This window comes from Coturnix japonica, chromosome 13 (genome assembly GCF_001577835.2).
Source record: "Coturnix japonica isolate 7356 chromosome 13, Coturnix japonica 2.1, whole genome shotgun sequence".
Classification (NCBI taxonomy): Eukaryota; Metazoa; Chordata; class Aves; order Galliformes; family Phasianidae; genus Coturnix; species Coturnix japonica.
In genome coordinates, this window is record NC_029528.1 from 14,312,379 (window position 1) to 14,338,762 (window position 26,384).

At 48.0% G+C, this 26,384-nt stretch overlaps 2 protein-coding genes and 1 long non-coding RNA gene across 11 annotated transcripts in view; 2 read left to right on the forward strand and 1 right to left on the reverse strand.

The window, feature by feature from the left end:
* On the forward strand, positions 1 to 11,737 carry PCDH12 (protocadherin 12). The gene is made up of 5 exons (XM_015876255.2): positions 1 to 2,994; positions 3,329 to 3,423; positions 3,929 to 4,080; positions 7,773 to 8,146; positions 11,629 to 11,737. The coding sequence occupies exons 1-4, from the start codon at positions 244 to 246 to the stop codon at positions 8,132 to 8,134; spliced, it is 3,360 nt and encodes a 1,119-aa protein (XP_015731741.1). The 5' UTR covers positions 1 to 243; the 3' UTR covers positions 8,135 to 8,146; positions 11,629 to 11,737.
* Positions 5,829 to 26,259, reverse strand: DELE1 (DAP3 binding cell death enhancer 1). Of its 2 annotated transcripts, none has more exons than XM_015876257.2 (12): positions 26,126 to 26,259; positions 25,919 to 26,021; positions 25,687 to 25,807; positions 25,198 to 25,332; positions 20,268 to 20,323; positions 18,693 to 18,786; positions 17,841 to 17,983; positions 16,929 to 17,087; positions 15,714 to 15,806; positions 12,126 to 12,282; positions 11,629 to 11,893; positions 5,829 to 8,146 (listed from the first exon to the last, which is right to left on the reverse strand). In XM_015876257.2, exons 1-11 carry the CDS (start codon positions 26,233 to 26,235, stop codon positions 11,637 to 11,639), a joined length of 1,428 nt encoding a protein of 475 aa, XP_015731743.1. In that variant the 5' UTR covers positions 26,236 to 26,259; the 3' UTR covers positions 5,829 to 8,146; positions 11,629 to 11,636. The 2 variants fall into 2 exon arrangements, with proteins under 2 accessions (XP_015731743.1, XP_015731742.1); XM_015876256.2 differs by having other exon boundaries at positions 25,198 to 25,335.
* LOC107320418 overlaps positions 25,803 to 26,384 on the forward strand; it is a 26,173-nt gene continuing 25,591 nt past the window's right edge. For 6 of the 8 annotated variants that reach the window (XR_001558246.2, XR_004308872.1, XR_001558248.2 and 3 more), the window contains exon 1: positions 25,924 to 26,038. This is a non-coding gene — a long non-coding RNA (uncharacterized LOC107320418). Of the gene's footprint in view, positions 26,039 to 26,219; positions 26,314 to 26,384 lie in introns of those variants that run through there. The other 2 variants (XR_004308869.1, XR_001558244.2) reach the window with 2 other exon arrangements.

The window sequence follows — 26,384 nt, forward strand, 5'->3', positions numbered from 1 at the left end:
GAAGCTCAGCTGATCCACCTCCCACCGCCAGACACCACTCCTGCCTGCGGTGGTGGCCGACCCCACTTCTCCCTGTTGGGATGCTCCAGCCCAGGATGCTTGGCCACCCATCCCACGGCGATTGTAAGGCAGGGGACAGGCTCCAGAACCCCTCACTCTTTCTTCTTCTACCCAACTGGTGAGTGGCAACAGGCAGCACGTGAAGACACGGCATCTCGGTGTGCACCCTGAGGTCTGTGTAGGATGCAGAGGCAGTCGGGTGAGCCCACGGCCACTTGCTGGGCAATGGGCACCCTTGGTGGGCTGCTGCTGCTGGGTCGCTCGGCTCTACAGCTCCGGGCTCTCTGGTGGCTCCTCTTCCTCTCTGCCGATGCACAGGAGGTGGCCACCATTACGGTGCAGTACCGGCTGTTCGAGGAGGTGCCGGAGGGCACCGTGATAGGGACGTTGGCTGAGCATTTTGAGCATGGAGAAAGTGGTGAAATGGGGGAGAACTTCCGTCTGCTGCAGAGCCCTGGGATGTTCCCTCTGCATGTGGAGAGTGGGGATGGTGAGCTGAGCACGGCTGGGCGCGTGGACAGGGAGCAGCTGTGCCGGCACAGCGATCCTTGCTGGGTGTCCTTTGATGTGCTGGCTGCTGAGCAGCTGGCTCTGATCCACGTGGAGGTCCAAGTGCTGGACATCAATGACCATGCGCCACGCTTCCCCACTCCTGAGCTGGAGCTGGAGATGTCAGAGAGTGCATCGCTGCAGATGCGCATCCCGCTGGACCGAGCACTGGATGCTGACACTGGCCCCAACGCACACTGCTCCTATGTGCTGTCCCCCAGCGAGCACTTTGCACTGGAAGTTGTCTCCAGCTCTGACGGCACAAAGCACGCTGAGCTCGTGGTGGTTAAAGAAGTGGACAGGGAGCTGCACTCCTTCTTCGACCTGGTGCTGACGGCTGCTGACCACGGGGAGCCACCTCGGTCAGGTACCGCTTTGATCAAAGTCATTGTCCTTGATTCTAATGACAACAGCCCCGTGTTTGCAGAGAGCTCACTGGTGGTCGAGGTTCGGGAGGATGCTCTGCCTGGGACACTGCTGGTGATGGTCACAGCCACCGATCCCGACCAGGGACCCAATGGGGAGATCGAGTACAGCCTCAGCAAGCACGCACCCCCAGAGGTGCTGAGCACCTTTGGCATCGATGCCCGCATGGGCAGCGTGATCCTGAGGCGCCCACTGGACTACGAGGAGACCCACACCTACGAGCTGGATGTGCAGGCCAAGGACCTGGGACCTAACTCCATCCCTGCCCACTGCAAGGTGCTGGTCCGGGTGCTGGATGCCAATGACAACGCTCCCGATGTCCTTGTCACCTGGGCAGCACGGGCACCTGTGCTGTCTGAGGCCGTCCCCAAAGACAGCTTTGTGGCTTTGGTGACAGCCAGCGACCCTGACTCGGGGAACAATGGGCGCGTGCACTGCTCCCTGAGCCCAGGGGATGGGCACTTCAGGCTGAAGCAGACCAACAGCCACAGCTACCTGCTGATGACCAATGCTGTGCTGGACCGGGAGCTGCGTGCTGAGTACAACCTGACGCTGGTGGCGCGGGACCAGGGCGAGCACTCCCTGGCAGTATGGAAGCACCTCACCATCTGCATCAGCGACGTCAATGACAACGCTCCTTCCTTTGAGAGGACCTCCTACGAGCGTGCCGTGGAGGAGAATGGTGATGTGCCGGCCTTCCTGCTCAATGTCCGTGCCACCGATCCTGACCTGGGCTTCAATGGGAAGGTCACATACAGCATCCGGGACTCTGCGGTGTTAGGTCTGGTCTCCATTGATCCCACCAGTGGGGACATCACTGCCCTCCAAGCTTTTGACCATGAGCAGATGAGCAGCCTGGAATTCCTTGTGACTGCAGAGGACGGCGGCCACCCTGTGTTGGCCTCCAATGTGACTGTTCGGCTGGAGGTACTCGACCGGAATGACAACGCACCCGTGGTCACTGAGCCACCATTGGTGGGAGGCATGGCCAAGCTGTCCGTGCTGGTGAGTGCAGAGACGGGCTGTGTCTGGGTGACCTCTGGCAATGGGAGTGCCACGGGGACAGTGTTGGCCAACATGTCATGCTCTGACACTCCTCTGCTCTTCACCATAGTGGCCAGAGATGGAGACTCCGGCCGCAATGGGGCTCTGCGGTACGACATTGTGGGTGGGGATGGTGCGGGGCTCATGGTGCTGGACCCACTCTCAGGACAGGCCTTCCTCAATGCCAGCAATGCCAGTGGGCTGGCTGGCACCCAGCGAGACCTGACCATCCGCATCAGTGATGGCGGGGATGAACCCCTGCACACCCAGGCCTGCGTACGTTTGCTCTTCCAACGCCATGGAGCCTTCTCCAAAATGTCATCTGGGGGGCTGGGCTGGCTAAGCCCACCTGTGGTGGCCGCCATCTGCCTGGCTGCTCTCCTGGGCAGCTGCCTGCTCCTTTTGGCCCTCACCCTGTCCCTGCGCAAGAAGGAGAAGAAGGACGGCATGGCTTACAACTGCCGGGAGGCAGAGGATGCCCACAGGCAGCAGCAGCTGAAGAAGCCACCCCGGCAGATCCAGAAGGCTGACATCCACCTGGTGCCCACACCACGGGGCCGGCCCTGGGGGAATGAGCCCCAACAGCCCAGCATGGAGGGCTCCCCGCAGCCTCCCCCACTCCTCACCCCTACTCTCTACCGGACCCTGAGGAACCAGAAGGTCTCCAGGGACTCTGATGAGGAGCAGGGGATGTTCACCCTCCCCATCGTACAGCGCCAGCCCTGCACATCTCATAGGCCAAGAAACAGCCCCACAGACGTGGTGGGGAAGCTACCACCTGAGGATCCCCCGCTGTCAGCCCCGCAGCCCCGGCCGCCCCAGCACATCCTGCGCAGCCTGGTGAGGCTGTCACTGGTGGCCCTGGCAGAGCAGAGCCCCAATGGGGAATTCGCTATGGAGTCAGCCCCTGTGCAGGTAGGTGATGTCCCATAATCTGTAACAGCCATAGAGACCCCAAAATTTGCCTTGTGGATGTCTCCAGGACATGTGGGGAGTGGGAGTGACACTGGGAGGGGGACAACCTATCTCCTAGGGAGGGGACATCATACAGGGATGGTGCTGTGGCACAGGGGAAGTGCTGGGGCCAGGTGGGCTGTGAGGACCCTTGTTTTGCCCAACATGGGGATGCCAAGCCATCTGCAGGAGGAGGAAACGCTATAAAAAGGTGGTGTGGCTCAGAGGGGACGTCCGGGCAGGAAGCATCTTGTCCAGTGTTTGCAGGGCTCAACGTGCTTTTCCTGCCTTACAGCAAATCTCCCAGCTGTTGTCTCTGCTGCACCAGGGCCAGTTCCAGCCCAAAACAAACCATAGGGGAAACAAGTACACGGCCAAGAATGGCAGCAGGTAAGGTGTGCTCACATCTCCCTGCAGGTCCTCCTCCTCCACACTCCCATGTCCCCTCTGTTCCCATCCCAGGCCATGGCCAGACGCAGCTTTCTCCACCTTTTCCAACACCAGCTCCCTCTGCTGAGCTTGGTGAAGGATGAAGACCTGCTTTGTGTGCTCCTCACCTGGTCCTGCACACAGACAGTTCCTCCAAACTCACATTGCCCAGCACCCATTTGGAGCCCAGATTTCAAAGAGTCTGTGGCACTCCTGATCCTCTTCCTTTTCTCCTATGTTTTCAAGCAGAACTGACTAAGATGGCTGCAAAAGAGGCATTTCTGAAGACACATACAGGCCCATCTGAAAGGCCATTTGCAGATGAATGGGTTGCATGGAGCTGTGGGGTGAAGGGCAGCTGGAGAATGGTGCTCACAACCCATTTCTATGGGGGATTAGGACGACCATCTTCAAAATAATAAGCACAGCAGGGGCTGATGTGTGACTTGTATTTGGGCCCTCGCAGGGTAGTGGGGCAGGATGCTGACTGCCTGAGCACGAAGGACAGCGGGCACGGAGAGAGCGAGGCTGAGGACCGTGACTCTGAGAGTGGCTTCGAGCTGTCGGTGCAGCAGCTGGTGGGAGAGGAGCTGGAGACTCTGCTGGAGCCACAGGCAGGTGAGGTGGCCTTACTGCATGTGCTGGGGATGGGGTACAGCAGCGGGATGCACGCACACAATGTGCTGAGCTCAGAGGGAAGGTAATACTGGCTGGGCTGAGGGATGTTCGCCCAGGGACCAGGTGGAGTCACTGACCCTGGAGCAAAGATGTGGCAGTGAGGGATGTGGTTTCGTGGCATGGTAGCAATGGGTTGATGGTTGGACTAGATGACGTAGCCGACACACGATGCACGGTTCCCCATGTTGGTTATCCAGAGACAGAGAAACCCAGCAGCCGTGTTTGCTCATGTCACTGGGATTCAGGTCCTTCAGCAGCTCCTTGCTTTTACCTCTCTGGGAGTTTTAATGGAATCAGTGCTAACTGCTCTGCACCATTTACCCCCATGGAGAACAGCACAGGTCTGTTGGGACTCCACTAATGACTCCTTACTCCTCCCCTTTCCCAGCTTTTAACATCCCTTAGTTCCTAACACAACCTGGCTGTTAATTCAGGTTCAGCTCAGGTCCTCTGCAAACTCAGGTGTCCTCTATCAGCCAGGACTCATCACCCACCTCCTTCAGAGACACAAATGCCGTGTCAGTTCCTGTCTGTGTAACAGGAATTCAGCTATTAGCTGGTATATAATGATTCCTATGAATCTGCCCAGACCAGATTCACCTTTATGAGTTTAAAAGCTCATGTCATCATTTCTACCTTCTGCTCCTCTGATATTGTATTTATTTGAAGCAGTAGTTAACGAACAACAGCTAATAAACTGAGCAATTTCATATCTGAGTTCCTCCAGCACTCTGGGGTGGATACCATCTGGGCCTGACATTTTCTACATGTTCCTTTTATTGATTTGTTCCAAATCTCTTCTACTGGCATTTCCATTTGAAAGAGTTAGTCTGACTCACGTCCTGCAGCAGAAATTGCTTTGTGGAGCCTCTGTGCTCCTCCACAGCAAGCGCAGTGATGAAGAATTCATTGGATTTTGCTGCTGCAGCTTCAACTTCTTTCACACCGCAGTCAGATCTTGGGCTGTAACAGCTCTCCATGCCCCCCGATCAGAACAAGGTTATTCAGTGTTCCTCAGCAATGTTTATGGCCTGCTATGTTGGTTTCTTTATGCTCAGCTTATAGCACTGGTTTATATATTCTCCATGCCACTTGCAAGCAGGTGTATTAAGCTGGGGAATAACTGCAGCAAATTGTGGTAACTTACTTCAGTAATCCATACTATGGCCAGGCACAGCCAAAAAGACACACCCCCAAACTTCGTGCAGTTGGTAGGAAAAAAGCCTTTTACCAAAACAGTTGAATTTCACAGTAAATAGCAGCAAGCTGAGTCTGTGCTGGTGCCTTCCTGCTCACATTGTAGTGCTGGACGTGACAAAAGAAGCCGTGGTGAAAAATAGTCCTAACTGTGAGTCCAGGCCTTCCCAAAAAGGCAACAGAGAGCAGACAACAGAACTGCTGGACTCCTTCCTTCTCTCCCAAACACAAACACAAGTGGACCTGCATCCTGAAAGAGGGAGGAAGGAAGCATTGCTTGTGCTCAGAAGTATCCTAACAGCTGGCTGGGGGCTGTCTGGGTCTTTGTGTTATTCACAGTGGGGGAAAAACTGCAGGAGTCATCTGGACCAGCCGGCTATTGCAGCTATTGCGTTGTTTACACTGTAAAGCAGCCAGCCCCCACCTGAGCTATTGACACTCAGAACAGTATAGCAGCACCTATCCCCTACCAGCAAAACAAGAGTGCCCAGTGGCTGGCAAGAGATATGTCTTTATTGATCATAAAACAAAACACTGTTAAAATAAGGCAGTAAGGTCATCAGTCAAATTCAACAGACCTAATTGAAGGATTTCACGGTCGCAGAGGCCAGAACAATCAGCCCACTGAGCCTCAGCTCTCCCTGCAGTGAGGAGGCTGCTCTGCTCCACAGCCGAAGCATCTCAGCACTCAGTGAGCACAGTGGTTGCACACAGACTGAGGAGAACAGCGCTGTGGCTGTTTTAAAGCACGGGGCTTCAGCATGCTTGGGAGAGATCTTAAGGAACAGCCACTGTGATGAAAAGGAAATGCTGAGACTGCAGGAGGAAAGCTTCAAACATGACAGAATTTTGAGGTTTCCACTGAAACAAAATGTAAGTAATGCATCTGCCTTCCTCTCCTTCCCAAGTGCTGAATCCCAGCTCCCCATCACCCTACACACACTGAGGCACAATTCTGTCTCAGAGAAAAAAGGTAAAGCTGGCTGAGGAAGGAGACTTATCTTTGAGCCCGTCTCAGGCTCTTCTAGAAACAGCACAAGCCCGTGACAATGGGGACCCTCCTTTCTGAGCTCACTGTAAGTCAGTGAGAGAGGCATAATTCTTATAATGACACCAACTCTCGCCCTCTGATTGAGGCCGTTGTGGCATTTCACGTTTTTGTTGTCTTGCTGCTCTCTGACTCAAGGTGTCTCACAAACCTGCCTGTCCCTTCACACCTTTCAGCAGTTCTGGGTTCTGCTTAGGATATGGATCAGTGCAGGGCTGGAGAGCAGCTTCTGTGTACATCAGTCTGTTTATCCACTGCAAAACTCTGCTATTAAATAAGAACCCATTTCCTTTCCTGCTGCCTGGCGAGGAAGATATTCCAGGCTCGTTCTGCTATGAGGCCCTTCCTTTAAATTCCAGTGTATGTTTATTCACGGCCACTTTTAATCACTTCTTCTTTTGCCAACACTATTTTAAGCATAGAGATTTCCTCTGTTGGTGCTTAACTCATCAAAATAATGGCAGGTTGCAGTCAGATCCCCAGTGAGCATTTGCTTGAGCAGGAGAAGCAGCCCTGCCTCTGGGGTCTCCATCTTGTAAGCTCAGGCTCGCTCCTGTTTCATCTCAACAGTATTTCTCTGCACTTCTGTCATTTCAGATCCTCTTTCTTAGGGATGGATAATCAGATTTGTATGTAATACCTCTAATCAGGTTTTGCCAGACCTAATAACAATGCCACGGATATGTCTTTATGCCAACAGGGAATACCTTGACCAACACATTGTATGATTTCATTTGCCCATTTCAGGGCAGAATCACATTACTGGTACATTAATGAGCCCACAGCCAACGCCCACACTAGGCTCCCACTGCTGGTCATCTGTTTCCAATTGATGAACAACTACTTTATGGCTCAATATTTTATTGCTAGCTCTCAACCACCCAGCTGTGCATTTCATAATCCAGAATTTCATTCCACTTCTCTTATTACTGTTTTCACAATAACCCATTTCTTTTTGGTCTCAGTCTGACTACTCAGCAGCCATTCCCTACTCCAGAGCGACTCTTAAGGGAAGTCCACCACTGACCTTTTTCTGTTTGACATTTCCCCTTTGGAAGCTTTCCCTTGTTGCATCCCCTGCAGTCCTAAACCTTCACTTTCTTTGGCTTTGCTCACCACTTAGTGAAGTGCCACTAGAAACAAGTGGGAATGCAAAGAAATCCAACTGGTTATTTAAAACAAAACAAAACATAGGAGTTTGAAACCAATTTCAGTTTGTTTTGTAAGCTGTCAGTTTGAATGATGCTGTTGGTGGCTTAACTCTAGGTTTGCTTACAGTCAGTCTTCCAAGATTCCATCTCAGGAAGTCTCCTTGTTTCTCATCTTTCCTCCTTTGGTCTCCTCCACCTCACAGTCTCACCACCAATTCTTGCTTTGCTCCCTCCAGAGCTGGCCCTCAAGAGGCTGACGGCTGACCCAGCGTGGGTGGCACGGCTCTCCCTGCCACCCACTGGCAATTACAAGGACAACGTCTTCTCTCCTGGCTCCCTGCACTCACCACAGGACGAGGAAGCTGTGGGGCAGGAGAAACCACGGACCTTTGAGACCTTTGGGAAAGGCACCGGATCTGACTCAAACGCTGCTGGGACGAGACTGGCTAGTACCTTCCTCTCAGAAATGAGCACCCTCTTTGAAATGATTCTGTCCCAGAAGGTCCAAGCGCACAACGAAACAGGCTCAGGGCTTCTGCGGCAGCTGTCAGCACGTGGGAAGAGCCTTGGACTGGATGACAGTGCTCCTGTTCTGTAGGAAGCTTGGCAGCTGTGACAAGGAGAAAAGAGTCACACAAAGCTTTCTCTGTTTGGGCACACATGTGTTTTAAGAGGTCCAGAGCATCATTCATGTCTAGACTGATCATGATAGGCATATATCTTCCTTTGCCTCACCCCATCAAATTTCTCCATGACTGATTTCACTGTGTTTATCTCCCTTCCCCCTGCCCGTCCCTGTCTCTACTCTTCTTCCACCCTCATCTTTCACCTTATGATCACACACAACTCACACAACAGAAGAAGGGCCCCCTCCTCCCAGGGCAGGCAGACTGAGCAAGGGGGCTTTGTCAGATCACAACTGAGAACGACACAGATATATCCATGTGACTACAGACTGTGCAGCACGGAGGATAAACTTGCACGGTCATGGACTTTGCAATGTACTGCAGAGTTGGGCTTCAAGATCTCAGTTCTTATTTAAATAAAATAGTTGTTTTTTTCTAGCACTATATCTTTGTGACAAGGTCCAATTTGGCTGAGACAATGCTGTGTCTGCAGAAAGCCTGAAAAAGAAACTCAGAAAGGGGTCTCTTCACTGATGCTTTCAGCTTTTTTCTACCACTGAGAACTTGGATTTTTGTAAAATGCCCCCAAATCACCCCCTTCTGCTCTGGTATCTCTCCTGTGGTTGCACTAGGTGCTCACAACTCCTTTCTTTGCGCTCCCTTTTGAGGGCCACTGGATTTTGGAGAATAGCCCTTGCCCAGAAGCAGACAACAGATGGCTGGAGTCTGTCAAAGGTAACCTGGGAAAAGGGAAGCGTGAAAACCATTTTGAAATATTCAGTCACAAACTCCACCCATACTGTGGGTTTTCATTTTGGTCCATGTGTACGTGAGCTCTAAGACTGCTTTGGAATCACAGCATGTGTTGAAAAGATAAGATACAGATACAAGTAACAGCAGAAGAGGCACACAAAGGTATTTGTTGTTAACCATGAGGACTTGCACTCAAAATGGCAAGACAACAGGGGCAGACAGCACTGGGAAGGGACCTGTCTTTTGGGTTTCTTTTTTTTTTTTTTAGGTATTTTCCAGCCTTGGTGATTCTATGATACTGTAGGCTTTGGCAGTGGTACACAGTTGACATATGGGTAGAGAAGCATTAAAAATTCTGGGAGAATGGAGACCACAGGTACGCACTGCTGGATCACACACATGCAGGACTCCTATCTCTGTACCATCGTTTTTGCTTTCCAACTAAGATACAAAGCACAAAAGAAACATGGGGCACTCCAGCAATGCGATGCTATGCAGAATCATGCTATGGGAATAAAGGAAAGCCATCGCTCCCACTGCTCACAACACTGTTGCTTCCTGAGTGACTACAAAAGATATGTTGAGAAGAGACTGCCAGCCTCCTCCCCACCACAGCACAGGGCCGGCAGTGCTCTGCACACACTGCTTCCTTTGCCTCACCACCTTTACATTAAAAAACCGCACTGAGTTCTCCATGGGTACCACAGTTCACACAACAAAGGTTTCTCTAAAAGCAATTTGCTGGCACTGAGGCTGCTGCATCAGTTGTCTTTGGGGGGTATTTTTAGTCTTCATCTTTACTGCTATGCTGAATAAGAATGGGCAGCACCACCCAACAGATACGACCTGGAGCATCTCAAAAGCATCCTACCTGCACTCCCTTTCCATGCACCTGGAGATAACTGCACCCTGCTTTTAGCATGCACATACACAAGCCACAGGAGCACAGAATCAGACACATAATTTTAAAGGAAAGTAAATGAAACCTTTTCTTTTTACTTTGCTCTTTTTTCTTGTGTTGCTCCTGGGACTAAATTTCAAGAGCTACACAATAAGAGTTCCCTAGGTGGCCTTCTTAATACCCCAGATACCCACTGTTGCAGTTGGAATCTCCAAAGTGCTTCACAGATGACCCTATCTCTGTCAATAAATTCCACTGATGAGTTTACCCTCGCATGCTCATACTGCCACAATGCTGATAGAAATGTCTTGCTGTTTTGTTTCACAAACAAAACAGTCTCTTGCACCAAAACAATGACAGTGAGCCAAATTCTAACTGAGATGCAGCTGTGCAAACTACGAGGGTGGCATATCTGCGACAGTGAGGAGCTGCAGCCTGACAGGATTCTTCTGCATCTTGGGGGTGCACAGAGGACAAATACATGGCAGAGCCTCACATCTTCCTCTGGTACATTACTTCGATGTGCCTGTCAAAGGACAGTCTTTACACAAAAATACATTACAGCGAGCAGGTTAAACAGGAGACTAATTCCTCTTGGTTCAATGTCCTGATTCTGCAAATTGCTTTCAGTCCTCCCCATCCCTCACTCCTGTCCCATCCTGATCACTGTGTAAGCAAGCTGTGGATTATTGCAGAATAGGAAATACACCCGAGGAATTTCCTGCTAATTGTATCCTGCTTGATAAAGGAAACAGCCCAAGAAAGTTTGGTCTGGGCAGAAAGACCAGACTAGAAGAACAATCTGAGCTATGGGATGCACTGAGCTGTGGCTGTGCCCCTCCCTTGCTGAATGGAGACCACAGCAAGTTCAGGATGGGGCCGTCGCCTTTGTTTTCAGAGCCTGATCTACACAAAGCACCAAAGCAACACAGATAGCTACAGGAAGCTGGACAGTTTGTACAGATGCCCTTGAATCAGCTTAAACTTGTGTGGACAAATGCCTTTTTCCGGACTCAGCTGCCTCAGTGGAAGAAATTATCATACCAGCTGCTTGCCTCTGCCTGCCTGACGTTGGCTACCGCCTGCTGGGAGCGTCCCTTAGCCACTTTGGTGGAAATGAGCTGACGTGCTTAGCACACACGTACAATATAAATTTCGAAGCAAACCTTGCTCACTGTGACTCAAAGGGGTGCCCCCGTGGGAGCAACTCACTGCCAGAGCGAAAGGAATAATAACTGGGGACTGAAGGGCACCGACAAAGGCATAGGATGGCTGAAGACAGCATTACTTCCACCAGCACAGGTGGATTTATTCTCTTGCTTGCATTGCTTTGGACAAGGTTTTAAAGCAGACTGAACTGCAGCAGTGTCCATATAGAGAGAAGCCCAGATTGTGCTGGAAATCTACCCTGAAGTAAGATCAAATTGCCTCAGGGATTGCAGGCCAGACTCACCCAGTTAGTTGCCAGCATCACCATACGGAGCCTTGCAAGCATTGCTCTGATACATGAAAGATGTACAAAACTACTGAAATAATGGCCCCAAACTATACCCACAGTGGCATGGAGGGAGATCAGCTTCAGATGGAAGTGAAGGAGCAAAAGCAAGGGCCTTTTGTTGGCAGGGAGAGAGATAAGCTACATGGTGGCATAGGAGATATCACCAGCTTTAATCTGAAAACCTCTGTATTGTAATACAGCTTTCTGTTGATGGAATAGGAGCCTTCTCTTACCACTCACTACCACCCTACTTCCAGTCCCATGCAACAAGGTAAGAAGGCCCACCTTTCCTTCTGCCTGCCTGTTCCACTTACCAGCTGCTCTAGTAACCGCAGTGGTGAGGCTCCAAACCCTGCTGCTCCAGTGGACTCGCCCTGTTTCCTAGGGCATGGCTCCATTCTGTGCTGCTGAGTGTCATCATGTGGAGTCTGTCTGCACTCCAGGAGTGGGGCAGGGTGAGGGCAGGCTGTCTTGGCTGGAAGGTATGGAGACCTGCAGGCACGCGCTCAGTGGCCCAGAAACAGGGGCTGGAGGAAGAGGTTCTCATTCCGAAAGGGAAAGGGTACTTTCTTCGCACATCTGAAAGTACATTAAAATGAGATCTTAATGATGTATCAGACTATGGGAACAGCTTTTCCACTTGACTGGAAATAGCTGCTAAGAAGTGGAGACAATTGAGAAAGAAAAGTGCTCCCTTGCCTTCAATAAAAAGGACTCCTCTGCCACAGTCCCATGCCACCCTTCCCCTGGCAATACAGGCCCATGCCACGATGCAGTCCCACAAAACCCCTTCACCCACAGCCCATGGTACCTTCCATCTCCTCTTCTATCACTCGCAGCCTCTCCTGAGCATTCCTGTTCCCCGCAGCAGCTGACTGTCGATAGTGTCTCATCGCTTCTGCCAGGTTCTGCTGCACTCCAAGGCCCTTCTCATAGCAAACGCCCACGTGGTATCTGCTTTGGGCATCCTAGCCACAGGAGACAGCACAGTAATCAGCCTCACATGATGGAGAAGTGACGACAGCACACAACAGGAGAACAGACAGTCCTTAATACCAACTTTGATGTTTATTTCTCTATCCTTGGTTCCTCATACTGTATCTTTGGTAATGCTGTCCCTTCCTTTGATAAGCACATTGTCAAGCAGAAATGCTCACCAGCTACCTCTGACTCCACTCCTCCCTATCCCTTTCTAATTAAAGTCACTTTAATTTCCCTTCACTGACCAGGTCCATGTCACAGGAACAACAGAGCAGCTGTCTCCCCAGAGCATCCAGACTGCCATGGGGGTCAGAGCTAAGAGGCCTCACTGTACCCACATCCTGATCACACCCAAACTGTGAACACACCCTGTAGAATACCCTACTGCAGTTCACACAGATGTCTTGTAAAAACATATCAAGTGCCAGAGGTCTTGTTACCAAGGCTGGAAGATTCCCCTTGGCAACCCTGCAGTCCATCAGGCCTGCAACACAACACTGCACCACTAGCTTGCTCGGCCCCACTAATTCTATTCCAGAAGAAATCTCAGGCAGCAGAAAGGAAGTCGAGCAAGTAAGCGTTACAGAAAAAGCATGAACTACTCAGACATACACAACTGCTGAGAATGAACCAGAAACTGCAGACAGGTCAGCAAATCCAAATCCATGATATGTTTTATGTTTCCATGTCAGCTGTGCACTTTATATATTTTTATTAATCCAATGCTGGGAACATGGTCTCATGGATAGCAAAACAGAAAGATGACAGTCCTGGAGACATTGAAAAAACCACACAGGCAAGTGGTCATGCAGATCCTTTCCTGTTGAAAAAGCCAGCAATGCTACTTGAATAGTGTAACTGCCAGAAAAATGATCTAAATCAGGCTTTTGGGGAAAAAAAACCACGTAAGTGGCAAGTTTGCAAGTTTTAATAAAGCCATAAGAAAGGAACATATTGCAAGTGTTGCTGTCTGGGATGTAGCTGGTGGAGGAAAGCAAAGAACTCAATGAGTGGGCGCCCTGCAGAATGTTTCAAGTCTCAGTTTATGACAGCAATAAACTTCTTTAGAGATGAGGTAAGCATGTTGAAGGTTTGACTGCTCAGATATGACAAGATACAGGATGAGATAAGTATGAAATATTCTACTAGTGCTCTCCTACATGACGAACACCTCAAAGACCACCACCAGGAGAGGAGATCCTGAAATTAGTATGGCATGTGTGATTGTAAAATACTTTGAAATCTGACTCAGTTCTTTAAGAACACTCCTTAACACGTTTCTTACATTCTGTGCTTGCTCCGATAAAATAAAGGAGAATAAAATAGATAAATGGTTACTTTGGTAACCAAGTAAAACACAGTTCTCTCCAGTGTTGCTGGGTTTGGAAGAATGCTTGTCAGAGCCACCCCTATGGCTTCAGCACAGCAAAAACCTGAAAAATATCAAATCCCTGAATTTCTCTGTTTGTTTTCTCTTTCTTAAGCTGTAGCTAAACAGTGCCATTTCTCCTTTACTCACAACGAATAGTCTTCTAGCCAACTAAACATAAGTTCTACTGAACTGAAACACTCCAGGGTGCCAAGGGTAATTGAACATACTCATAGAGGATTTTTTCCAGCTGAACACATGGGGTTACATCCCAGGGATCCTGCACATATGCCAGTCACTAAAGACAGGGCTGTGGTGCGTCTGTAGCCAGTATCCAATGGGAAACAGAGCTGGGGAAACATGACTGGCTTCTGAGAACTGTCTTGGCTGTGACCTAAACCGTGACCTACTAAGGAGCACTGCTGGGACCAGCAGTTACCTTGTGCATTTTCTGCTTTCAGGGGTTTACTGTGCATTCGGTAAAGGACAATCAACTATTTAATGAGATGATTCATTGATCGTGCAGCATACGCATCTGGCATCAGGCTGGAAGGAAGAAATCATCTATGAAGCTTACAGATCTCTAGCAGAGTTGGAATCAAACACTATATCAACCATCACAAACATGATGTCTGAGCAGTTGGGGCTAGCCTGGTCTATTACCACTGGTCTAATGTCTGCATCCTTAAAAGTGGGTGAAAAATGAGGTCATAAAGTTTGCAATTAGACGTAATGTCATTCAGAGTGATCACACTTACTGTAAAGAATTAATTAATGAAGGCCCCACACCACGAGTGGGCAATGCAATCACAGAAGAAACTGCTGACAAATGTAAAGGAATGCATACAGACATGAATTTGGGAATCACTGTGATATCTACCTGAAACCATCAAGTCACCAATCACTGGCAAGCAAATGGGAAAACAGCATTAGGAACTGATAGAAGGGAATACAGAACTAAGCATAGGATCTCATTATGGGATCCTATGCCATATTCCTGGCATGCCTTCACCCTGAGTCCAGTTTTAGTCCAAGCATTTTAAAAATGGATAAAGATTAGAAAAATGAAGTCTGACAAAACAAATGTTACAGTTTAACTACATGGAGAGACAAAATAAACTTGTGCTCTGCAGCCTGCAAAAGAAATGACTCACAGAGGACATACTGAAGGCTGACAGAATCAGAAGTGCTTGCCAGAAGAGGGAAGTTATTCATTATTTTCCATAACAAAGAAGTTGTAGGAACTCAAGATAAAATGAAAGAGTTCTTCAGAAAAAAATCCCTATCTCCTTATAATACACTGCAATCTGAGAATGAGTGAACAATGACAGTGCTGTAAAGAAAGCGGAAACCTGGCTGCAAGACACGAGATGTTACACTTCTGTAAGGATGGGTAAAACCACAGGAGCAGTACTGTGTCAGGCATTGTCCTTCAAAAAAAAACCAAAAACCACAAAAATACACCTAAAAAAAGCATGGGTCACTTGCAAAAAAATCAACAGAGAGCAAGAAGAACTAGACAACATGATGTGTGAGGAGAAAGTGAAACAACGGGAGAAGGATGAATGGGGATTTAAGTATTTAAGTACATAAAAAGTCCCTGCAAAGAATTAGAAATAGTTTCTTCATCCTCTCTGTAGGAAGCAAGAAATAATGGGCTTATTTTGAAGAACAGATTCAAGATAGACACAGCAAAGTTCTCCCGGTGATACAGTGGTGAAAGACTTTGACTGGAAGGGTGTAAAGGCTCCATAGCAGGAAAGCTTTACAATTATGCTAAGGGACTATTTGTTGGAAACAGAATAAGCACAGGTTCTGTAAGAACTGCTCTAACCCAGTATGGCATTTTCTGTGCTCATGTTTTGTAGGGTGTGCATCCCAGGGCCTGCTTCCTCCCCAGGGTGTGCCAGAGCTCCACTCTGACCTTTCAGACAGCACAGTGAAGTCCCAGCAGTCACTCCTACCTCCAAGAAGCCCTGAAATCTGCCACCTGTAACCTGCAAAGATCCCAAATTAAAAACAGCCACAGCTTACAAAAGGATTACTTACGCCATTCTCTGCTGCCAGCAATAGGTACTTGAGGCCTCTCTTTTCCTTAGGTTGTAGCCCCCTCATGTAGAACACTCCGAGATAAGCCTGTGCCTGCAGCAAAACCACATGATACAAATCAGCCAGGATTTTCCACCTTAATTACTCCTGTTTTTGCAAGTTGTCCAAATGCCAGTAAAAGCTCTGCTGCTGGAGCAGAACATAATCTCTGGCAACTCATCAGGGATACCTGTGATACTCACATGCACGGTATCGTGATTGCAGCAGAGCCTGCTCGGAGAATAAAGACTGTCCTAAGAAACTCTGTCATTATAAACACAAAAAATCCCACTCGATCTACAGAACTCCTCTACACACACAGTAACACCACCATGCTAACAGTACGAGACCCAGAATCTTGTTTCAAACTGCACTGTGGAAGTCAGAGCCAGAGAATGGCTCCTACTCGTGAGCTGTCCGTTAGACACAGCAGATGTACTTCCTGGAACAGTGTGCTACATGAGAAACAGTCACTGCCAGAATGGCTTGTATTCGTAACACAAGATGTTACGAATGTCTAAATGTATCCCCTAAAGAGTGGGAAAGGAGGACAGGGTACACAGATCTATGCAGATGAATCATCTTGAAAAGTCAGAGATACTGTATGAAGATCTGTTCCTACTCAAAGAATCTCATGGAAGTTCTTCCACCAAAGCAACCTGTACTCTGTCAATTGAGTGGCAATGAAACATAGTTTTTCAACTGTAGGTCAGTTTTCCTAAGCTGCTGGTCTAATCTAGGTATTGGAGAGAACAGTTACATGCATGTTTCTAAGAACTGGTGCATCAAGCTCTGCCCTCTTTTGTAGAGTAGAGTCTTATACAGTTGGTATCAGTTATGGCTGCATCCTCTCTTCAACCAATAAAGCTAAGAAGCAAATACCTATCTCAGGCACATGATGGGACCAAAAATTGCACATTACTAACAAGCAGAAGTTCCATAAGCATGTGGAAAATCTCCTGTTTAGGGGGTTGAGGAGGGCCACACTAAAAAGCCCAACAGCAAAACAGACAACCAGCACTACTGACAGAATGAACACCTACTTGCCTCGCACATGCAAGCAGGGCTGCCCTCATACACGGGCAGTGGTAACAGTATGTAGGAAGAATTTTGCTTTTAGTCCTAAAGATACTGCTCTCTTTCCTATGAAATCACTCCCACATGGTGGACACTAACCTCTGTAAGTCCGGCCACTGCTGCTTGCTCCAGGAAAGTCACTGCCTTCTGAAGCCTGTGCCATTCATTTTCAGGACTGTGACATAAGAGGCATCTAGCGTAGCGGTACTGTGCCATGGGGTGACAGCTGCTGGCTGCACGGTAGTAATAAAAAGCTGCCTGGGAACAGAGAAACATGCTTGTGTCAGTCAGGTACTACATGCCCTCAAACATGATGTGACTCCCCTCTGGCCAGGACAAGCTTAACCTCTCTGTCCAGACATATCATAAGCTGCACATGCTTACCCTGGCAACCCTCCCACACTTTTCTGCTGAAGAACATGAGGGCATTCAAGTGAGACAGTGGACTACTGCTGTACAAGAGCCCTCTAACCACCTCTGCCTTCTCTAGTCAAAATTCCGAGTTTTGAAGGGTATGGCACCGAGCCATCGATACCAAAGCTTGCTTCATGCCAGTGGGGATCTGCACAACTACTCAAAACAGGCAGCCTTTGCAGATCTTTCCAGGTACAGAAGGATGCTGACTATGGCTGCACTCACTAGGTGGCAGGCTGTAGTTAAGGTAGCCAAACTGGATGGCTCACGATGTAAAGAAATGCTTGGATGTGCAGCGGTGTTTTAAATACAGCAACATGACAGGTTTCTCCTGGGTACTCTTCCAGCTGCTAGTGGCACAGCCTGTGTACCTGCAACAAGACCTCAGCAGCTATGAGAAAGAGCACATCTCTGAGGGGATCTACGATACTGAAGCCAGCACTGCAAACCCACAGCTTATATTATTTCCAGCATTTTCCAGTCAGACTTCAAAGACTGTCACACCCATTCAAAGGGAGAAATGTGTTTGCACACCCAACGAGGACCACTTCCCCGGTGCGTGCCACACACATACATGACTGTACAAGCTGTGGATACCTTTTCCAAGTCTTTTTCTGTGCCTCTGCCATGCTCATAACACAAACCCACATTGAACTGGGCTTTGCTGTAGCCTCGATCTGCTGCCAGTTTGAAGCAGGTATAGCCTATCTGGTAATGGCCAGCTCTCATACTTTCAATCCCTGGGAAGAAAATGGTATGAAAACAGAAGAGCAGAATGCAGTCTCAAATACAGCAGACATTCCCCAGAGCTACTGACCATCCTTGCCCCATGCCAAGTGGTCTGGCTCACTCCTAGCAGGCTCACCAGCTCCCACCCCACATAATCAAAGTTTCTACAGGGTAAACAGCAACACTGTATTTTAGGAACTATTCTGATCTCATTGCAAAGAAGGACCACGTACTAGCACAACATATGGTTAATGGAGAAGCAGTTTACTTTTCTAGTGCTGCAACTAGTGGTGTATGTAGGGCAGGGAGTTTTTTCTTAGATCACTACATCTTCCTTCAGCTCTTCTTAGAGTTGCAGTTCTGCAATTGCTTTTTCAGCTTGCCAGGAAGACTGAGATCTCAGACAATGAAAAAAGAGCTGTGAAGATAGGACAGCTCATGTTGCAAAAAGGACAGAGATGACTTAATTTCCAAATACAGATGTCAGGACAACAGTGCAGATTTCAACCAAGCCTGGATTTAAAAATGCTGACATAAATCAGGTGGCAGGATGAGACAAAGGGCAATAAATCTCTCAAAGTATAGTTGAAATTGCTGAAAGAAGGCTTCAGTTTGGGCATATGCCATCTCTGCCTTCACATACGGCCTGAAACCATTTGGAGGCCCTCCAAAAAGAGGAACGTGTGGCTAAAGGACAAAACAAACCCGAGTCCACATTACCAAGGATATTGAATGCAATGGAAATATCAATCCGGAAAATCTGCTGCAACCGAAAAGCAGCTTCCTCTAAATGCTGTCCCTGAGCTGGGTTTTCCTGCAGAATCAAAGAAGAAAGTTGTAAGACAGTAAAAACATACAAACCCTAAAAGAGATTCTTCTTGGAAATGGAGTGTGATACAGTCCTGTAGTAAATCAAGAGGGTAATGTAATCTGGTGTCACACGTCCACACAAAAATCTCCCTGTTTCACACAGACATTGCTCACCTCTGAGCAGGGAGCCTGGTGTACTCACGCAGACATCATTAGATCATACCAGAATTTAACAAATACCACACATCATTCACCTCCTCAAAAGTAAGATTAGCCCTTGTTTGCCCTCCAAGATCAATGCACAAGTGGCATTTCTCTCTGTCAAACATGCACTGACATACCTGTATATCCTTTACACAATTCAAACTGAGCCCACACTGACAGCTTACTGAACACTGCAGTCTCCCTAATAAAACCCTGCACAGCAGAAACAATGATTTTTTTTCCTCAGTAATGAACAGTACTTTTAACTTCACCAGAGCTCTGGGAGGTGGGAGGATTAGCCTGGCCTGCAGCTCTCATTTCCAAGCCTGAATACAAATTTAGTGCCATCGAGTGGCAGCAGCACACACTGCACATAAGCTGAGATGCCTCTGCATGGGCAGTCTCGATGCAAAAATGCCCCTTGCCACCAAAGAGCTTTACAGCTCACCCAGCACTTCAAACTGCTCAGGAGGACAAGACACAAACCAACTCATCTCCTTTCCAGAGAACCTCCAGAGTCCTGCCCCACTGCACATGGCCCTGCAGATGGATGGAGAGCTCATTTCTCACCTCCCTGGGCAGACCGACTGAAAACCTTTCTGGTAGAGGAGGTCACATTCACATCAGTGAGGATCTCACTCTGTTAAATCCTGAATATATTTCCATTCTGTTCAGAATGTCCTTGAGTAATTGCTAAGCTGACTGACTTTTAAAATGGGGAGCTCTGGATTGCAAGGAATTAACAGGCTTAATCACAACAAAAACAATAATATGATTTATAACCATATGACTCAACCTGATATACCCTCTTCAAGCCCAACGTATCTCTTCCTCTCTCTAACAGACAAGTCTCAGTCTCAATTTGCAGCTTTGGGAGGGGTGACACCACCTTCTCCAGTCATGGACTTGTCTGGTAAAAATCAAAATAGCAACAGCACACAGACACCCAGTGAATGATAGCATCAGAATGCAGATATACCACACTGGTGCTACTTGGTGTTTTTTTTGGGCACATTTTCTTCCAGTGCTTCTTTACTAGCAGGGCTGTTACACAGACACTTTAAAGGATGGGGACGTCAGTTTGTGGCTCCTGGAGCTCTACTCTGGCTAAAGGGCAGCATATCACATCTTTCATTCTCCCGGCCTCCAGCTATGCAGTGCAGAAAGCAGTCTTGTGTGTGAGCGGATTGCTCAGGCTCTGCTTGGGGTCGCACTGAGATGCCTTTCTGTAGCAAAGGGGCCTCAGGCACAGACGGAGCTCACAAGAAAATGAAAGCTTACCTTTGTACTGCGTGGAATTGGCCTCAGGCTGGAGCACTGAGGGACTGGGAACTCCCCTACATTAAAAGAAGGACAAAAAACAGGGTTAAGCAAGGCTGTATATTCACGCCTTCCTTCTGATACCTTTCTCTGCTCTTCAGTTCTTTCCTAGACTACTGATCATGTGCCCAGTTAGGGACACTGATAACAGAAGGAACTCCCACTGATCTGGCCTTGGTATCATAATCAGCACCGTGTGAATACAGCCCTGGAATCTGCAGCCAGCTAATGCACCTCCTCCAGAAAGGGCCCAGTCTTGACCTGCCAGGACAATAAGACAGTCTCCCACTTCTTCTGAAAGTTTGTTCCAGCAACTTGTAATCGTGGCTTTAAAAATCTGTGCTTCATTTCAAATTAAAATACATCTGGTTTCTGCTCTCCATCACCCGCTCTCTGAGGCTTTTGTCTCTTCACTAAAAAGCCCATTCTCTTTTTCAAAGTCCTGTTACAACTAATCAACCCCTCTTGATTCTTTTCTGTGATTCTAAACAGACTGAGCTGTTCACATCTTTCAACTGAAGTACTTTTCTGCCTGAGTTGATTAATTTTATGACTTACTTTTTTTTGCCACTATTCCTGAAATTTCAACATTGTTACTGAAGTGAGGACACTCTCACCAGTGTCACGGAAAGGATAAAATTGCCTCCTCATTCAAATTCATAACTGCCTAGTTTGCATGTGTCAGAATCACATTCTCGTTCCTGCTGGCCACAGCATCACACAGAGATCTTATGCCTAAGCTCTTGCCTACCCTAGCTCCTTTTTTCCTTGCACTGCACAGTCCTGCTTCTGCAAGGGGATGATCAAACATGCCATTCTGGCTGCGCTGTTTGCAGGCTCATGTTATCACCCCACCTACTCATCACTGCCCTCACAGGGATGGTGGCACAGCCACCTGTTTAGCCACTATCTGTCTGAGTTCAATCTGAATTATCTAACGAAAACATCTACAACAAAAGCTCAGACACTTCGCTCTCGACAGCACTGTGCTGGAAGTGATTACACAAGCATTTATGCCAGCTGCTCCAAGAGTACAGTGACCTCCAGCAAAAAGGATGAACAGTGAGGTTTGACTGAGGCCAATTATTTTTTAACCTGAATCACCATAAGCAGCTACATCCCACCGGGCACCTAACACCAGGTGGTGAAGCTGGGATCACTTTAAGTTGGTGCTGCTAGCAGAAGTAGCTGTGTTCTCCCCACGTCTTCCCATCACCCTTTCAAGCTGCATGGCTGCAGAGCAGGGAACTAAAGGAGTGAGAAGTCAGTCCTCTTGGAGCCTCAGTGCCTTAACTGCCATCACCATATGGCTTTGCAAACGCCTGTGCTGGCACAGGGGCAGAAGTGAGCATGGGACAGGCAAGAAGACGACACTTCTAGTGCCTGCACCAAACTATAGGGCATGAAACTGTGACCTGCCTTCTAGCTGCAGCCTCATTATTCCTTTATAGACAACTCCCCTCCAGCAGTATTAGACTGTATTTTATCTAAACAAGTCTCACTAACCCAACAAGGAAGATCACTATGGCAAACACAGGTTCAGTTCATCATTCCACCAAAATTAATACAGTCTGCAAATTTATTAGTCGCACTTTACATTTATTTTCAGATCAGATAGAAAATGATCTTCCCAGACTAGAGTTACCACTCCCAGAGATCAGAAGATCATTTGGAAGAAAACGGAGGGACCAGCCAATCCTGACACCCAGTCCTGTCTCCTGATGGATTAGATTAATGAATTCTCTTGGAAGTCTCATTTGAAGCTGGGCAAGCCACAAATCAAAACTCCTCACGGAGATCATTACTCTTAGAACTTGTCTTGTCTCACAGCAGCCCTCTCAAAACCAGGCACACCATCTAACACATTGTTTAGGTTCCTTCAGTAGTATGTGGAGAAATAAAGGCACCCCCAAGCAGCAGAGAATCTTGTTCTGCTTCAGTAAATTGAGATTAGAACTCAACAATATTTCTACCCCTTTAAATCTGTGTTATGATGTAATAAGACTCTACACCCTTTTTTCTTTTCCTCCATGAGACCTTACAGCTAATAAATATTTAGTGTTTCCCCACTGTTCATCCCTCACTTACCAAATGTTAGTGGAAGCTAACTCCAAATGCAGATTTATTAACCTTCTCATAGATAGTCTAGATTGCTCACAACGAAACATCCAAACACTTCACAGGAATTAATTCACAACAAGAGCTGGCCACAATCCAGGATTTCTGCCTCATGGAAAATCTGAGTGTTTCCAATTGGTTTCATTGTGCTTTGAAATGAAAACACGCTTTGGAAATGCCTGCGATCTCAGAATTGAAATAACGAATTTTACAGTCCCGTCAGGGGTAAAAAAAAACAACTCCCCAAGGCAACATTCAGCTGCTGTACCACTGAGAATGGCTGTAATCACCTGCTCCTGCACTACGTGCCTTTAACTTTCGGCAAGAAAAGCTCTGAGCGAGACAAAAATTGGATGAAAAAATAGGATGTGATCATGCATCTGAAAACTTGCTGACAGTCAGATCTGGAATTAGACGTAAAGCAACTTCTCAACAATTTTCCTTGAGTTTTTCTTTTTAAACACAGGTGGGTTGGTTTTTTTTTGTTGTTGTTGTTTTAATAGATTCTACCCTACTGTGTTATACTAAAACTAGGATAGGTCATCTGCGCAGCTGGGATGTCTGCAGAGGTCTTTGCCACTCAACAAAACAGAGCAGCTGTTTCAGAGCAGCACATTTCTGCTGCCCACCGTCTTTACTTCTAAAGCAGAAGAGTCCGTCTCTCTTTACAATTGTCCCTTTCTCACCCTTGTCTATGCCATTTTGGTTACCGATTTTTAAGACAGAGCGCTCTTCCTAAACTGTTCAAGATGCAGCTATGGTACACTTACACAGATCTATGATCCTGATTTCACCACAGCTCCTTCCTTTGCAACAAATAACATTTCATTTCCCTCACTGCTGTTGAGCACTGACTTAACAGTTTCAATGTAATCATTAATTTGAGACTCTCCACTCTGTATGTGTATTTACAGTTACAGTTCCCTGCACATACTCCTTTAACCTCCTCTGAGATTACCCTCTTAGGTTCTTGTGCAATCTTTTGCTGCGACTTTCAGGTTTGACTGTCCTGAATAATTTTGTAATACATTTGCTTCTGCTGTCACATCACTCATCACCTTTTTCCAAATCACTGCTGACTCTGCTAAGCAGAACAGGTTTCTGTAAAGCACTTAGGGGAATCCACTAGTAATGGCTTTCCATCATGAAAACTATTTCTTACGCTTTAAGGAATTTCTAGCCCAAGAGCGGTCCCTCTGTCTTCCCTCACAACAGCTTTATTCCTCCTGATAGCTTTGGCTTAGGTCCTGGTTGAAAGATTTTCAGAAAGCTAAAAGCTGGATAATCTTGCTCCACATGCCTGTTGACTTCTCCAGAGAACTCTAATAGATTTACAAACTCTAACTCTGTTCTCTGTTAAGACTCAGGTAATGGAGCAAGCTGGTCAGAGAAATGGCTTCCTAAGCCCTTCCAGACCTTTGATATAGCACACTCATCCAGGTACCTAACATTTCTATTCTATAATACAGTTTCTATCACCCTGTAATTACATTTTTTTGCAGTTCTATGGTACAAACAACCCTGCTTTTTGAAGGCTAGTGTTTAATTTGTCAGTGTTCAGTCTGGTCATACAGCAGATTTCAGCTCTGGATTACATACCATCATTAGAGACTTACTGATTTCACAACCTCCAGAGAACATCTGAACAAAGAGCATGTGGCCTTAGTGACTTGTCACGGTTCAATTTATCAGTTTGCCTAAAAGCTCTCCCTATTGACTCTTAGTAGGAAGCCGTTAGATATAGACACACATTCACTGCCAACTGTGCCAAGTGAAGACAGACCTGTCTCCACTTATTCCCCACCACCTCTCCCAGAGGTCCGTGTCCAGTCATCTGCCAGCAAGGCAGTGTATCTGAGTGCTTCTTAATATGCTTCAGGCAAAAGCAGATGGGTTAAACAGTCTAATTGGCAGTTTAGGTAAATTAACCTGGCTGTTTTCCTGGAGCTAATTAGGAACATGGAAACAAAATGCTCCATTTGCCAACTGATGGGAATGGTAACCTCTGGCAGGAGATGGCTTTGATAAGCAGTGATGGGCAGTAGCTTAATTCAGCACAGAAGCAAGCAATGAATGGGGAACCCCCCTGACCTTCCTTGCAACAGTTAAATCATCTAACATCTGTGAGCTGTTTATTTAACGTATCTCTTCCACACCGTAATCATACATTGTCCTAAAGATACTATTAGTATTTATGTATCTAGTGAATAACCATACTGTAGGCTTAATCTGACCTTCATTGACCTGACTTCATGCTTTAGATGTTAGGACACCTAGGATGAGACTTTTTTGCTTTTTTTAAAGTATATTTTCCCGTTTCTATAATACCTATTTTAATAAGACTTCCTTTAATACCCCCTCTACCACCCCATCAGCAGCACAAGCACTTGTTTTCATACTCCTGGAAGAAAATAATTCCCTTAGTGTCGCGTTGTCTTGCAAATCTCTCAGATCACTTCACAATAATCTCCTGAACCCTCTTGATTGCAAATGTCTGCCCACAATACAAGAACAGAAACTGGACGTTGTATGTTGGTCACAAAGGCAGACCAACGTTGAGAAAGTCAAAACTGCTGCACAGTTATACCACAGGCTCCTCCCTGCCTTCAGGAGCTGTTTTCTCCCTGTCTCTGGATTCATTACTTCGAAGTTCTGTCTTTCCATTCCCTCCTCCATGTTTCAAGAACTGGCTATATGCTTCTTCTAGCTTTGCCTTAGAAAAACTCTGAAATCCTTCTTCTGGGTATCCTGTCCTGTAGCACATTATACATACCTTCTTCTGCCCAGAGCTGGCTCTCTCCTGGCCCTAATGGGATGCCTGAGGATGAATTCTCTGGTGCAACCTCTGTTTTCCGCAGCAGGCAGGGCCCCAACTGGGCACAGGGAAGGTTGGCTGAGGCATCAGGTACTGCTGAAACACAGAACACGAGTCAGTTCCCATAAGCCACGCTGCATCCACTCTAGGAGGCAAAACAGAACTTATCTATTCTAGCTGCCTTCTCTGCTCTGGCGACAAAGCCGAGCAGGAGAGCTCACAGTGTAAGGCCCAGATCAGAAGACAAATATAATGGGAATCAGGATGTAATATAGAATTGCATCAAATAGGTAAGAAAGAGTAAGATTCCCTGAGCAGATACCAGCCCTCAATCCCTTCAGAGAGCTTGAAAGCTGCCTGTCACATTGTGACAGCAGCAGGAGGGATGTCTGCTGTCTAGAGGTATAAACCCTGCTCAGAGCCAGCTCCCAACCCAGCGCTGCTGACCTGTGTGCTGTGCGGGCAGCGTGGGCAACCAGGGCGGCCTGGGCTCCCTCCTGGCGTCCGGCAGCGATCGCAGCCATGAGATCTGCCTGAGCAGCTGCAGCAGGAGCGCGGCCAGTGCCCCCTGGAGAAGAGACAACACAAGTCAGGGCTGTTCCCATCCCACAGCCCGGGGAGCTGTGCCAGGGCGATCAGCTCCTGCAATGCCCGTAGTCCCCGTCCCACCGCTCCTCACCCAGGTGACCGCATCCAGCACGGAGTAGCGCGGTACGAGGCCGGGCAGCGCCTGCCGCCGTCCCTCACGCTCACGGGCATCGCGGGCCCCGCCGTGCTGACACCTGCAAGACACAAGGCGGTGAGGGCGGCCCTCACAACGCTTAGGGCGGGTAGAGCAGGGCAGGGCAGGCCGCTGGCTGTCGGTAAGGCCGAGGCCCGCACTCACCGCGCGGTGCAGCGGCTGTCGGTGGAGTCGGAGGCGGCGGTGGCAGCGGGGCGGGGGGGAGGCAGCAAACAGCGAGCAGGGCCGCCACGGCCCAGCAACAACCGCCACATGGCGGCACAGCCACCATAGAGAGGGACGAGTTGCTTGGAGACCGCGGAGCAGAGCGGCTCCTGGCGGCCATAGAGACGGTGGGAGGCTGGGGATGTTTGAGGGGGATTTGTGTCGGATTTTATCGGGCTGAGGCGGCAGCTCCTGCGTG